This window comes from Pollicipes pollicipes, unplaced genomic scaffold (genome assembly GCF_011947565.3).
Source record: "Pollicipes pollicipes isolate AB1234 unplaced genomic scaffold, Ppol_2.1 Scaffold_4002;HRSCAF=4701_pilon_pilon_pilon, whole genome shotgun sequence".
In the NCBI taxonomy this organism is placed as follows: Eukaryota; Metazoa; Arthropoda; class Thecostraca; order Pollicipedomorpha; family Pollicipedidae; genus Pollicipes; species Pollicipes pollicipes.
In genome coordinates, this window is record NW_023596420.1 from 43,020,650 (window position 1) to 43,034,345 (window position 13,696).

Here is a 13,696-nt window from a genome sequence, read left to right on the forward strand (position 1 = left end):
GGAGAGGAGTAGGAGGGACTGGCTGCGACAGAGCGCCGAGCGAGATCTTCGAGGCTAGCGTAAGACAGCCGTGCATTCCCGCCAGCTTTTTTGGCGAGTGCGGCACCCGGAAAGGACATTTGATAACTGCGTGTGAAATCAGTGAGACCGCATAGTTATGAAAACTTCGGCAAACATGCAGCAACAATGTTCACGCGTCCGTGCAGTGTATTGAGCTGGCGGTCGCTCTGCGACCAGTTGTCTCCCAGGTCCGTGCAGTGTGTTGAGCCATCAATGACATTGAGACCAGGACCAGCACCTGTGCTGAACCTAACTCGGGCCACGGACGTCTGCCAAACATATGAGGATGTTCGGAGCGCGTATCGAACACAGGACAGTAACGGACCGCTGACACGGCCGCCCAGCCGACCCGAGAACGGGTTGCCGGCTCACCTTGAAGGCGGGGATGACGTGCACCTGTCCGGGGCCGATGTGGCTGGCCGGCCGCACCACCCGGTGCTGTCCAGTGGTGAAGCTCATCCCGCCGCGGCCGTTCTGGTTCGCCCCGTCCAGAGCGTCGCCCCCTGCGGCGGCGCGGGGCACGGTGAGGCGCGCGGAGAAGCAGCGCCACTGGCGCGGATGTACGAGATGTCAACTGTGAGGACTCGGAGCGGAGTGCCTGACGAGACACTCTGAGGGTACTGAGGTACAGTACCCCGGAGTATGTCCACCCAAGTGACGGAAAACAAGCCAGCTATCTAAACGCTACACTTCGCGGCACAGAGACCATGCTTAATCGTCCCGAGGAAGACGTCAACTTCGGTCATGGACACCAGCTGGGGTTTGACGACGACGGCTGGTGTAGGTAACACCACAACACAGCGCAGGTGGCATCCGCCGCGCCAACACCGGGGCACCAGCCCGACAGCGAGCCACGAGGACGCGTGGTACACACCCACACACCCACACACACAACAGGCCAGCCCACACTAGGTGCCGCCTGCCTTATGGCCGGCTCGGGGCTTGGGCACTGTCGGAAAGCCACCCGGTCCCAACCAACATGCCGTTTGGACGGGCACACCGATGCAAGGCATCGGCATACGAAGCCACGTCTGTTTCCAACTCCCGCGGTGCTTAATAGCGCATCATAACTGCGTGTTGAATGGCGCATCGAATGCATCACTAGTGCTTTCGAGAAATTGTGTAGTGTTGCGTTGCCGTGATGGCTTCCGCGTTTACCCAAGGCAGCGAGTCGCCTCTGAATCCCGCTGAGTGTAAGCAATATAAACAAGCGAGAAAGAGCGCAGACTTCGAGACAAAGCACTGGCATGACGCCGATCCCGCACCAACAAAAACCCGGACGCACTGTATGATGGTTATGTGGACTGCGCAATTAAGACTTACTTTAAAAATATCCACACACTGCCGTGCGTGAAAAGATCCGGCTTCTCACAGACAAGACATGCAAAACCTAAGCATTTATAATCTAGCCCACATACGAGTTGTTCTTCAGCTCACCACAGAATAAAAAAACAAAATTGGCAGTGTGGAGGGCATTCGGCTGACGCATACACATGCCACCACCTGTTAGCTTCAGGGACATGTTGAATGGCCCCAGTTAGATGTACTCGTGCGGAATGGCTGGGCATCAAAGCCAAGCGAGACATATTTTTAAATAGTAGGGTTCAGGGGAAGTCTATATACCATGCTCAAATTAAAGAATCTTTCGCCATCTTGGCTCAGGTGCCTGCAGCATCCTGTTACTTACTATCCGCGAGGAAAGCGTATTCAACACAACAGAGGCTGGAAAGTTTCCCTGCGGACCACAGCTGCCCTCACAGCCGCTCCAAGGCAATGCTATATAACTGAGAGTTATTCATCTCTTTATGAACACTGGGCCAGACTAGAGAAAAAGTGCAATCATTGCTTTTCTGTCTCCACCTCTTTGCGACATCAGCAGGGGAAATCTAGAGCAGATCGGATCTAGCGCAGACCGAATCTAGACCAGACCGGATATATACCAGACCGGATCTAGACCAGACTGGAGCTGGCGCAGCCGGATCTAGACCAGACCGACGCTGACGCAGCCGGATCTAGAGCAGGCCAGATCTAGAACAGACCGGATCTAGAGCAGGCCGAAGCACGTCAGTGCCATGGAGCTATGAACTCTGAGCGCTGTCCAGAGGACACTGTTTGCCCCGGATGCTGTCCACAGGGTGTTATCTTCACAATATATCCTAATCTGGTGACCCCGCCCAGCCTGACAGAGGCACCAGTCCACGCCGGTTACAATGAAGCCCTTATGGGCACACACACACACACACACACACACACACACACACACACACACACACACACACACACCACACACACACACACACACAACACACACACACAACACACACACACACACCCACACAACACACACACACCACCACGCCACACGCACGCCCACGCACGCACGCACGCACGCACCGCACGGGACGCACGGAACGCACGCACGGAACGCACGCACCGCACGCACGCACGCACGCACGCACGCAAGCGGCACAGCACACACACACACACGGTACAGTATTGCCGGACGCGGGTGCTGACGACCTTTTGCGCAACCACGGACTAACCGGGCATATCCGCCGCGCCGCCTCCGCCCGGGCCCGTTATGTCAAGCCCGCCGGCCGCCGCGCCGAAGCCGCCGAACGTGCCCAGTCTGGTGGGCGTTGCGGCAGGGCGGGCCGCCGTATGGCGCCCAGCACCAGAGGCACGGGCCAGCCGGCCGCCGTCGGCTCCGAGTCGTTCCACACCGCCGCCCGGCCTGCCGAAAACCAGGTACGGGTCAGGGGAGGGAGGGGGCGGGGGTCAGGCCGCTGAAGGCGGCGGCCAGACCGGTCGGGCAGCAGAGCCGGCCTGGGGCATGGCGGGTTCGTGGGGATGGAAGGGGTTTTTACACTTGCTCGATTCAAGAGCAATGCAAAGATGCGCGCGATGAACGCCGCGTCAGCTGCGGGTCAGTATTTACGCGGCGCTCTTGCCTAGCGGGGTTCTAATTCCGCGCCGTTGTAATAATCTGCTGCAAATGTCAGCCGAAGCACCGGCTACACTTTGGTATGCGCTGCGGGCGACGGTTAGAAATAGAACTCCCAACAAGCTGTCGCAGGGAATTCCAACTGCCGGCCTCGCCCCAGCGCCGCCGGCGGCCGGCGGCCGCCCTCGTGCCTCAGTCGGACGGTATCGTAAATGGACGAGCTCCGGCCGCCCGCTATCATACCGTTGGCTCTGAGAGCCTATCCATCTGGCAACCGCGCTTAATTATGCATCAGTGCACGCTGCTCTGAACGACTCCATTCATCAGTGCACGCCGCTCTGATCGACTCCATTCACACTGCTCCTGGCACTATTGATGGCCGCGACTCGATGGCGACCGGGAGCTGGAGCGGCCGGGATGGCGAGGACGAGCTGGCCCGGCAGCGGGCGCGGAGTTGGCAGGTGGCAGAGGCAGAGGAGGAGGGCACGGGTAGAGGGCCGAGGCATAGGAAACAAGCCGGGGCGGAGAACACGGACAGAGGCCAGAGGCAGAGACTGGAGGCCGGCAGAGGACAGAGGCAGAGGAAATGGACAGAGAGTGGAGGGCAGAGGCAGAGGACACGGACAGAGGGCAGAGGGGAGAAGAGGAAGGCACGGGCAGCGGGCGGAGACACAGGAGACGTGCAGATGGCGTAGGAAGAGGACATGGGCAGAGCGCACTGTCGCCAAAGAAGCTGGCGGCAGCGGGAGACGCCCCAAGTCCCGCTGAGTGTCAGGGCGGAGGCTGGGCGTCCACCGGCTCAGGTCGTCCCTCGGCACATCGGGGCCCTTCGTCAGAGCGCGGAGAGAGCTGAATGGCTCCGCTGGGGACCACCGATCAGCACCGTACCTCGGCGGCCGGCGGCCAGCGACGGACGCCTGGGTCTACAGACCCTGCCGCCGCCCGCCACTCACTGGTCATGGGCACTGACCGCCTGTCGTCCACAACTCTGCCCGCCAGCACCAGCCGTCCAGGTCCCATCAACGAGCCTTGACACGTCGCACCGGTTCGGGGAGCCGGCAGCGAGCGCGTGCGCCGCCGCACCCCTCCCCAGCCCGCGTGGTGCCGGCGCGCCGGCCGCGGCCACTGACCGGCTCCGTAAGGCTCTGAGGCGCGCCCGTTGCCGTGGCCGACGGTGTGGTTCTCGCCGCGGCCGTGCGGCGACGCTAAGTCGTTTTTGTTGTTGGAGAGGCCACCGCCGCCAGCCGCCACCACCAGCGGCACCTGCAGCTGGTCCTTCACCTGACAAGAAAGGCCGAGGTCAGGTCAGAAACGGTACCCGTTAGGTGGTGTATACGAGAAGGCCGGGTGCACCACACGGGAAAGCTGCTGCTGGTTTTTCACCTGGGGCGGGGGGGGGGGGGGAGGGACGGGCGAAGTGTTTCAGCGCAGCGGGTGAGCAGGTCAGGCCCGTCCACAAGTGTTGAAGTCAATGTTGGCCGGTTGAGTTTGACGAAAGGGTTGAGACGACACATTCGTATCACGAATAGCTCCATTGTGCACACTCGTCTTCGTCTGATGTGATAGTGTGTACATCATCCCGAACCAGACGAGCCGATCGTACGAACACTTTTGTGGCCAAACTTGCGACCCAAAACACCTCACCGTAATGCACTGCTTCGCACCGTTGTCGTTACGTGGAGAGCGCCATCTGCTGGGCAGGATTTGAACTGCACGCTTACACAAATAGATCAGACGAGCTCATTTCGAAATATAAGGCCAGGCTCCTTAAGAAGGCCCTCAAGCTCAAATTTCCATCAGGAAACAGCGACTTTTCCGGAGTTTTTCATCGTGCTCACTCCCCATGAATGAGTAAATGGCAAACGGCATTTGCTCTGACCTTTTCACCTGTTTGAAATGTTTCCTCAGTCGACAACTTTGCTTTTCAACAGATGTGATACACTCTTTTGGAGCTCAATGCATTTAAATAAAAACACATTTTATTTTCATTACAATACAATGTAATGTCAAATGATCAAGGCTTCGGCAAATGACGTAATTCCCAATTTCGTCGACAGCGTCGACGCCCGGCAATATAGCGTAAGCCACCTTGCTCAGTGTTTTCAAACATCCATTCCGTAGCTGGTGACCAGCCAGCGCGTTGGAAGCGGCGCCAGTGCTGGATATGGTGGGGAGCTGATCACACCTACAACCGGATTCTTTAGGAATGAAGTTCTCCCAAAATGGATTATTTGTTGCATGCTTTGGGTGACCAGGCTGCACGTCCAAGTGTCATAAGCGATGACAATTTTCCGCGCGCGTTCGCCGCAGAGCAGTGTATGACCAGTTCCAGCAGGCGGCGACCGCTCGTCAGCCCATAGAAATGGCTAGGCTTCCGAGTATGCTTTGAGCGATTACATTCATTATACTGCTCCTAGGAACATACAGAGCGCAGAGTGCATGCAGAGCATGACGGCCTAGGTTAGCTTCACTAATGTTATTGCAATTTGCGTTATCCGCAAACGTGTGAGAAATGACGCCAATATTTTGAAACCAGTTCGTCAGACCATGAACAAACCTATGCCTTTGCATTGAACAGTGCCACTAGGGGCTATATGTAATATCTACCAACAGCTCCTCTCAAACACCCAAATGTGTGACAGTCTGGTGCATGTCGTGACGTACCTGGTGTCGCGCAGCATTCACCTGCCTCTGCAAGCCACGACACATGTACCTACCGTCGCGCCGTGTCCGTGGTTGCGGGGAAATCGCACGCCGCTCAGCGTCGCAGCCAGCATACATCACGCCTCCGACGGCCGAGCCCACGCAATTACCGCCAGCGTGGCGGCAGCATGATTGTCGGCAGCACACGTCGCGACCAGCGCCGCCCCACCCGTCCCCGTGCGTCAGCAGCGCCGTCGCACACGTCCCCGTCCGTCATCAGCGCCACCCCACCCGTCCCCGTCCGTCAGCGGCGCCACCCCACCCGTCCCTGTACGTCAGTAGCACCATCCCACCCGTCCCCACCCGTCAGCAGCACCGTCCCACCCGTCCCCGTGCGTCAGCAGCACCGCCCCACCCGTCCCCGTGCGTCAGCAGCACCGCCCCACCCGTCCCCGTGCGTCAGCAGCGCCGCCGCAGCCGTCCCCGCCCGTCAGCAGCACCGCCCCACCCGTCCCCGCCCGTCAGCAGCACCGCCCCACCCGTCCCCGCCGCCGGCCGTCAGCGGCGCCGCCCCACCTGGAAGACGAACGTGCCGCCGCCGCCGCCACCGCCGCCACCCTCGAACTGGATCTTCCTGAGACGCTTGAGAAGCTCACTGCTCGTATCGCGGGACGCGCGGTGGCGGCGCGAGCGCCACAGCCCGGTGACCCTGTGCAGGCGCGAGAGCGAGGCGATGGTGCGCGGCACGCCATAGTCGCAGGACTCTCGCGTCGTGCCAGTGGCGTCCTGCCGGCCAGCAGAACGGACGTCAGCGGTGCAGCTTCATGACGTGCATGGGGGGGGGGAGGCAGGGGAAAGGCGAAATTTCTAGAAATGCATGTGCTTGTAACACATCTTGTATTTAAGCCTCCAAGATGCTTCGGAGATGGGATCGATAATTGCTCACACACACACACACACACACACACACACACACACACACACACACACACACACACACACACACACACACACACACACACACACACACACACACACACACACACACACACACACACGCACGCACGCACGAACGCACGCACGCACGCACGCACGCACGCACACACACACATACACACATGTATATATATGCACATGTATATATATATATATATATATATATATATATATATATATATATATACAATGATCGATAACTGGAGCCGGGGCACACACGCAGGAGGGAGTCATGGTCTCACATAGTGATCTCCAGCCGTGGTTAACGGCGCACCGGAAGACAGTCACACTTCCGAAGCAAACGTCGCCGGGTCGGTTGTCTCGAAGACATTGCTTGCCCGCACGTGTGCGAAATCAAATGGGCAAATGGCTGAGGGATGCGATAGACAAGTGCTGCTAAACGGAGGTGGGCGGGATACCCAACAGCATACACTTCCGTGCATATCTCCCCCAAATGTTACCGGTTTACGGGAGCATGTTGACTGCTTTCCGATACTACATTCAGCCTCACTGGGAGGATACTTTTTCTCTCCTTCACTTTCACCAATGACCCTTCCCCCTTCTTTCTCTGATTTTTTTTTTTAATAATCCAAGCCGGTCGCATTATTGGGTTATTTGACGGGTCAAAAGGTCAACGAAAAACATTAAAGGGCTTATGCTTCCCTTGATAATTATGCCTTGTCGTTAGACTCTTGTTATGTTATTCACGGGTGTCAATATGTATTCTTCTGGATGGGTCTCTGGTCTCCCCCAATATCCCGTTTACCCCCCTCCCCAACGGTGAGTTTGGCTCTACAGCTTTCTAGAGCCAAGGTACAAGCAGGGCAGTACAAATGAGAAGTCAAAATTATACCAATTTTAAGGCAGGTTTCTACTTATTGTTTCACAGGCAAAAGGACAAAGAAAATGAAAACTGCGATGCCACGTTCAGTGGAATGCAGCTGACTGAGGTAGTCAAACTGTAAAAGCTCCGCATTCGCATGGTGTTTACTTGATAACTTTTCGTGCTTTTTTTCTTGCATGATGCATGCTTTCACGCACACCACTTATATGTCTTATAGACTCTGATATCGTTTTGTGCTATTGCCTGAGTGTTTTGACAGATATTCAATGATGTTTAAACATTCACAGACTGCAGCAAGCTGCGTTTATTTGCTACGATGCGATGTGGCGTCTTATCGGAAATTGAAAACAAACCGGTCAGATGTTGGCACCTAGAAACGTGAACAAAGTTTTGGCCGACAACGTTCGAAAGGCCGCTTGAAATGTGTCAACCTCACGTGAATATTTGAGGATACATTTGCGAAAATTTGACGACCGACACTCGCCAACCAAACCGATATCGGCAGTCGTCCACCGATGGTTACCAAAACAGCATTAGCCGTGTCGAACATGCGTAACCCGAGCGCTGTGCTGCAGTCTGCAGCCCGCCTTAAGGCTACCAGCCGGAGGTTTCCGTGGCAGCTTTTAATGATAACGTACATCAACTTACGCTCTTCACTCCCGAAGCCGTACACGTCCAAAGACGTCCGAAGCCTAATAACATCGACCCTGAGTCCATCACCGAGACATGATTTCGACGATCGACGCCAAACAAAAAATAATAATGCCCAACGACATCTTCCGCCGAGGCAGGGCGAAGGAAACGTTTTGGAGCAGTGCTGCAGTTTCCTCCTCAATTTGTGTGCATCGAACTCCATTACGTAGAGAAAAAGGTGGCTTAAATCGGGAAAAATATTTTTAGTGTAGTTAAAACTAGGGCTTCCCACTCAGCCCCCTGGCTATTCTGCGAAACTACGCCCCTGCGGCCGAGGCTTCACAACCGTGACGCGTGACGGATTCGCAACCAGATTACTCCAGTGTCAGGTCTGGAATTCAAGGCTAATTTCCCAAGCAGGAACAAGGCCGAAACCACGATCTGCATCTGTCGGGACCCTTGAGACAATGAAGGGCCCCTGTATCGATCTGGGGACATCAATGCATAACAAGGGTCATGTGTGGCGAGGAGCCCAGAATCGGCCCGAGGCAGTGTTCGGGGGGGGGGGGGGGGGGGGCTCGCAGTAGGAGCTTTCGATCAAGTGCCTGATTGGAAGGTGCAAAGGGCTCGGTGCAGGTGACACCAAGGATTCCGTTCTGCAGGGCCGGGCCCTGGAATGCCAATTAGAGAGTCTCTCGAACCGGTTGTGAATACCCTGGGATGACGAGGGCTTCCCTTTTGGTCAGAGACCACCAACAACGAACGGCCTGCTCCATGCCGGTCTGAGCCCCGGGAGCCCATCTCCCAAGCAAGGACAAGGCTGGGATTCCAATTTGCATTGATCGGGACCCCTGAAACAATGAGGCCCCTGCGTCGGTCAGGGGCTCCCGGTGCCTAACAGAGGGTTCTGTGTCAGTAACGGGCTCCGACTCAGCCAGGGCAACATTTGCTTGCTGAACGGGGACAGAGACTGGATCCAGAATGCTGGAGGGCCTCTTGTGCTGGTCTGATACCTCTAGCAATGCAATTGGATATGATCATTTGTGATGAGATTCCACAATGAGACAATAAAAAGTTAGATCCGTGTTTCAGTCAGTGAAGGGCTTCATTGCAACTCTCCACCCCACTTCTGCCAAAGGCCCGTTATGCTGACCTGGAGTCTCTGTGCCAATTTTTGGACGCTTGCGTCGGTAAGAGATATGTTTTGCGGCAATGAGAGCCCCTGCGTCGATCTAGGCCCAAATTTTCGCGTCAAGGGGCTTACAAAGTCAGGCAGGCGACCAATGTACATGCAGTTTCGCCAGAAAGCTCTATACAGCCCAATGCATACAGCCCCAGTTTCGCCAGGAAGGCAGCCAGTAGGTCCCCGGACTGGGACGGAACGACTCTTGAGCAGCTGAACGGGAAACGTGAGATTCCCCTAGTGCTCTACTAACTGGGCCCCTTGCTCAGAAAAGGCAAGGGGATTTCCTTCGCGTTAAATAGGGCGGGTCAAAATTACGTAAGAAATACGAAAAAATATCAACACAAACGAGGACGGTCTATCCACGGATATCACCGAATGCTTTCGGAGCGCCTGAGTCCCCACAATGCTGACCTTAAGGCGATGGCAATCCACATTTGAAGACATTGAAACAAGCATCAGATGTGATTAATTCAGCTAACGTTCAAGCCTTTGCACGTTTTTTAGTGAAAAAGAACGTTTTCGGGAAAGGTTGAAAACCATTTTCTGAACTGGTACGTGGAGGAGTGCTTATGTTTGTTTTGCATTAACTGAACTTATCAATGACAATTTTAGAATGTCGAAAGGCTTCATATAAATAGGATGCAATGCCAGACATATTGTGGACACCAATCTTGTGAATACATAAATATATACACCAAACAACCACGAAAGCACAAAATGGCCAATTGTGTACATATTTCACTTCTCATTTTGCAAGAGAGGGGTGCAATTGCGCTCCTTCAGCTTCACAAAACAAGCACGCTTATACGAAGCTGATGCAAACAGCTAATCTTCCATACGTCATTGCACATGAGCTTACAAAAGTAGGCAATTAGTGTGATTTATATATCTATCCACTTATCTATCTATCTATCTATCTATCTATCTATCTATCTATCTATCTATCTATCTATCTATCTATCTATCTATCTATCTATCTATCTATCTATCTATCTATCTATCTATTATCTATATATATATATATATATATATATATATATCACCCTGCGTTTCATCCAACAATCTGTAGAGCTGTGTTGGCTGTGGCAGTGGGAAAGCAGCGTGGTGTTGTCCTTGGCCAGTTGTTAAGCCAGGGTTTCGCTCAGAAAATCCAAATCACTGAGGCACCCTTTCAGCGAAGTGGGCCCTCGCGTCGTCGTTGCAAGGGCTCTGTTTTGGAATTGGGTACCGCTTGAGGCAAGGGATCCCATTTTTATGCCTCGGGCCCGTGTTCTTACGTTCTAGAAGCCCTACGGGCTACTGCCAAAAGGTGCTAGGTCCTTCTGGGTCCCAGTTGAGCCCGCACAACCTCCGAGGGAGGTGGGCCTCCCCTTTTGAATACGCTGCCGTCCTTGTCATGACGGATCATATACCAACATACCAATAATAACGCGTCGGTGGGAACCGCCCATGGCATGTTAGCTCAGGTCATACAGGTGTTATACACAGTGGTTATATTCGGGCGACACAAATCAAATCACAGGAATGTACTCTCGGAACCGCACACGTGCCTGAACACTCCATGCCAATGAAAGCATTGCCTCTGTTTTTGGGTACCATGGCAGATAATTTCGGCTCAGTGCACGTGTTGCAGAGCACTGCATGTAGCAATATCACTTTCCGGTGAGTGCCTACCTAAGGACACTGCCTGGTCGGTAACGGTCCTTGAGTCAGACATGATTTGCTGCATCGCTTTCTCTCTTGAGCCTCCTGAGATCCTTATATTCCGCTTACTTCGAGGAGAATCACCCCGCCCCCACCCCCCCCCCCTCGGGGAACGCCTGTTGGAAACATCTGTTCCTGGAACAACAGGCGTTATCGGACGCCTGAACGTGACACGCGCCTGATATGACCTCGACGAAGAGGTCATCACTCGTGACCTTTACAGGGTGCAGTCTTTAAATGTTCCAGAAGGTGTACGGATGTTTAATGGCTGGCCCTGGCAGTGGCCATCAGCCGCCACCATCCGCGAGAATGCGGCCCCGCGTTCGCTACAACTATGTCCCAGACCGCGCCCGTCAGCACACATCACTGGCCTGCGCCCAGAGACAGCCACTGCGACGAGCCGAACACGCCTCCGAAGACAGCCAATAAGGTCATTAGCCCGCCTGACGGGACGTCCGATCCGTTGCCGGCTCAGCATGAGACTTCTCTATGCTATGTGACGGCCTGTCGCCCCTCCCAGATCTGCATCGCAGCCCGGAGAAGCTCGACTAAAGGCGTCGCCTCTGTGAGCCGCAGGCCGGGCAGAGCAGGCCCACATAGCGCAGGTGGGGAACGTTCGAAACGAACACAAGCTGAGCCGACGCCGGCTGGACGGGAGGAACCGGATCGGCTTCACCCGGCCGCTACCCATCGAGCTGGCCGCGGGCCGTGAGTCCCGGCGAAGGTGGGAGGGGTAAGACGTGGCCATTCCACGGCTGTTCAGCCTCACCGGGCTCAGGCATATCGGCCACACGTGCTTCATGAGCTCGGCGTCGCAATGTCTGAGGAGCATCCGCGCCCTGCCTGACGTCATGGTGCCTGACGTCATGGGTGTCCGACGGGCACTCGCAAGACATCAACACAACCACCTCCACCACGAGGGACACATTCATCGGAATGGTCGTCATGCCAATGTGCGACCTGTGGAAGAGGTCAGACGAGGCTTCCTGGACGACCCCATTGTCGACCCATTACAGTGGGTCACCAGGTTGCCTGGACGCCCTCGTACAGGGGTCACCAGGCTGCGTGGACGCCCCACTGCAGTGGGTCACCAGGCTGCCTAGGCGCCCCATTACAGTGGGTCATCAGGCTGCCTGGGCGCCCCATCACAGTGGGTCACCAGGCTGCCTGGGTGCCCTAGTACGGTGGGTCACCAGGCTGCCTGGACGCCCTGGTACGGTGGGTCACCAGACTGCCTGGACGCCCTAGTACGGTGGGTCACCAGGCTGCCCGGACACCCTAGTACGATGGGTCACTACACGTTCCACTGCAACACCCGCACAGTGGGAAGACTGGTGTGAGTATAATGACTCCAAAATCCGGCCCATTTCCATGCGCAGCATCAACAGCTGCGAGCCGTGCGTGCTGCTGTCACACCCGCTCAGTCACTGACCGGGCGTTGTCCGGAACCGGGACGACAGAACCCAATGGCTTTCGATACGGTGGTCCCACCTCTGGTCCCACCTCTGGTCCCACCTCTGGTCCCGCCAGCTGGCCGTCATGAGGGTCTCGGTGGAAGTGGAAGTGAGGATTGCGAATGCTCATTAACCTACGGGCGTAAGGTGATGAAATGGTGATGTATGAATATAACGTCTAACCTTAAGTAATCCTTCTTTCAGAATTATGCGTCTGTGGTACCGTAGTTATTAGGTAGTTGTTAGGTAGTAGACTGGTCTCGGGGCCTCAAACAACGTCACCAAAACATCCATCAAAAACTAAAAATGGGGTTTGGCAGATGGCTATGCTGCTATCGAAGTTGTTGAGTGCATTTGCGAGAAATATTTTGCATATAGATAAGACAGTAATAACATCCCTATTCCTCGTAGAACAACCAGGATTATAGCGAGGTGGATCTTTTCATTCTCCTGGTTATTCCATGATGGCTAAGGCTATTAGTGCTATCTAATCTATGTGCGGCTACCTTCGCTAACACAGTAAATCATTCCGAAGATTATGGGGATGGGAGGTGAGTGTTACTGGCCGGTCAGCCACAGATCGTCGTGGGCTTATGGGCCTCACTGTAAACACATCGCACCGTGTTATACGACACAGTGAAAGAAAACGCAAAGGCCGCAAGTGATGTTTGATAACGTCGTAGACGCCCAGACAAGAACGCACTGAAGCTGCCGGCATGCGATGATTACATCCCGCTTCAACAACGCTGACGTTCTGACTGGTAGGATAAATCCTTCACATCCGTCTAGTTTATGCCTTCCCCTCGCACAGTTTCCCGCCAGACGGTTTCTGCACGGACGCTCGAGTTCCAAGCCATTTAGACTCAGTTGGAGACTCCCGCACACAACACCAGGTCCGAGAAACCCGATACACCAAGCCACCCAGATTTAGATTGGAACGCCTCCGCACGTACTGCGGGTCGGAGACAAGCCTCGGAATAAGCTGCCAAGTAAAATGTAACCAGGACATCACAGCTGTAGTTTCTTAGACGTAATCCGATCCAGTGAAATAGTCTGCTCAGTTCAGCAACCGATCTGGCACGATCCTTCAGGAGAGCAACACTTCCAAACATAACGCACATAAATCCGTACCATTTCCGCTCTATTCGACCTAAAGTGTCGCATCTAGGCAAGTCCCCGGTTATAAAATTTACATGAAAGTCTTCAAACCATTCCAGTCCACTTGCATTCTG

The 13,696-nt window shown here is 54.9% G+C and overlaps 2 protein-coding genes across 2 annotated transcripts in view; both read right to left on the reverse strand.

Annotated features, from left to right (window-relative positions):
- Positions 1 to 571, reverse strand: part of LOC119094532 (ALK tyrosine kinase receptor) — a 69,339-nt gene extending 68,768 nt beyond the window's left edge. Inside the window, exon 1 of the mRNA XM_037217591.1 lies at positions 433 to 571. Within this exon, the coding sequence (XP_037073486.1) occupies positions 433 to 519 (87 nt within the window). The 5' untranslated portion in view covers positions 520 to 571. The remainder of the gene's footprint in view (positions 1 to 432) is intronic.
- A 1,470-nt stretch (positions 572 to 2,041) lies between these two features.
- LOC119094533 (ALK tyrosine kinase receptor) overlaps positions 2,042 to 13,696 on the reverse strand; it is a gene marked incomplete in the record, with an annotated part of 83,807 nt that continues 72,152 nt past the window's right edge. Inside the window, 3 exon segments of the mRNA XM_037217592.1 lie at positions 2,042 to 2,088; positions 4,135 to 4,285; positions 6,224 to 6,433. Of these exon segments, the coding sequence (XP_037073487.1) occupies positions 2,042 to 2,088; positions 4,135 to 4,285; positions 6,224 to 6,433 (408 nt within the window).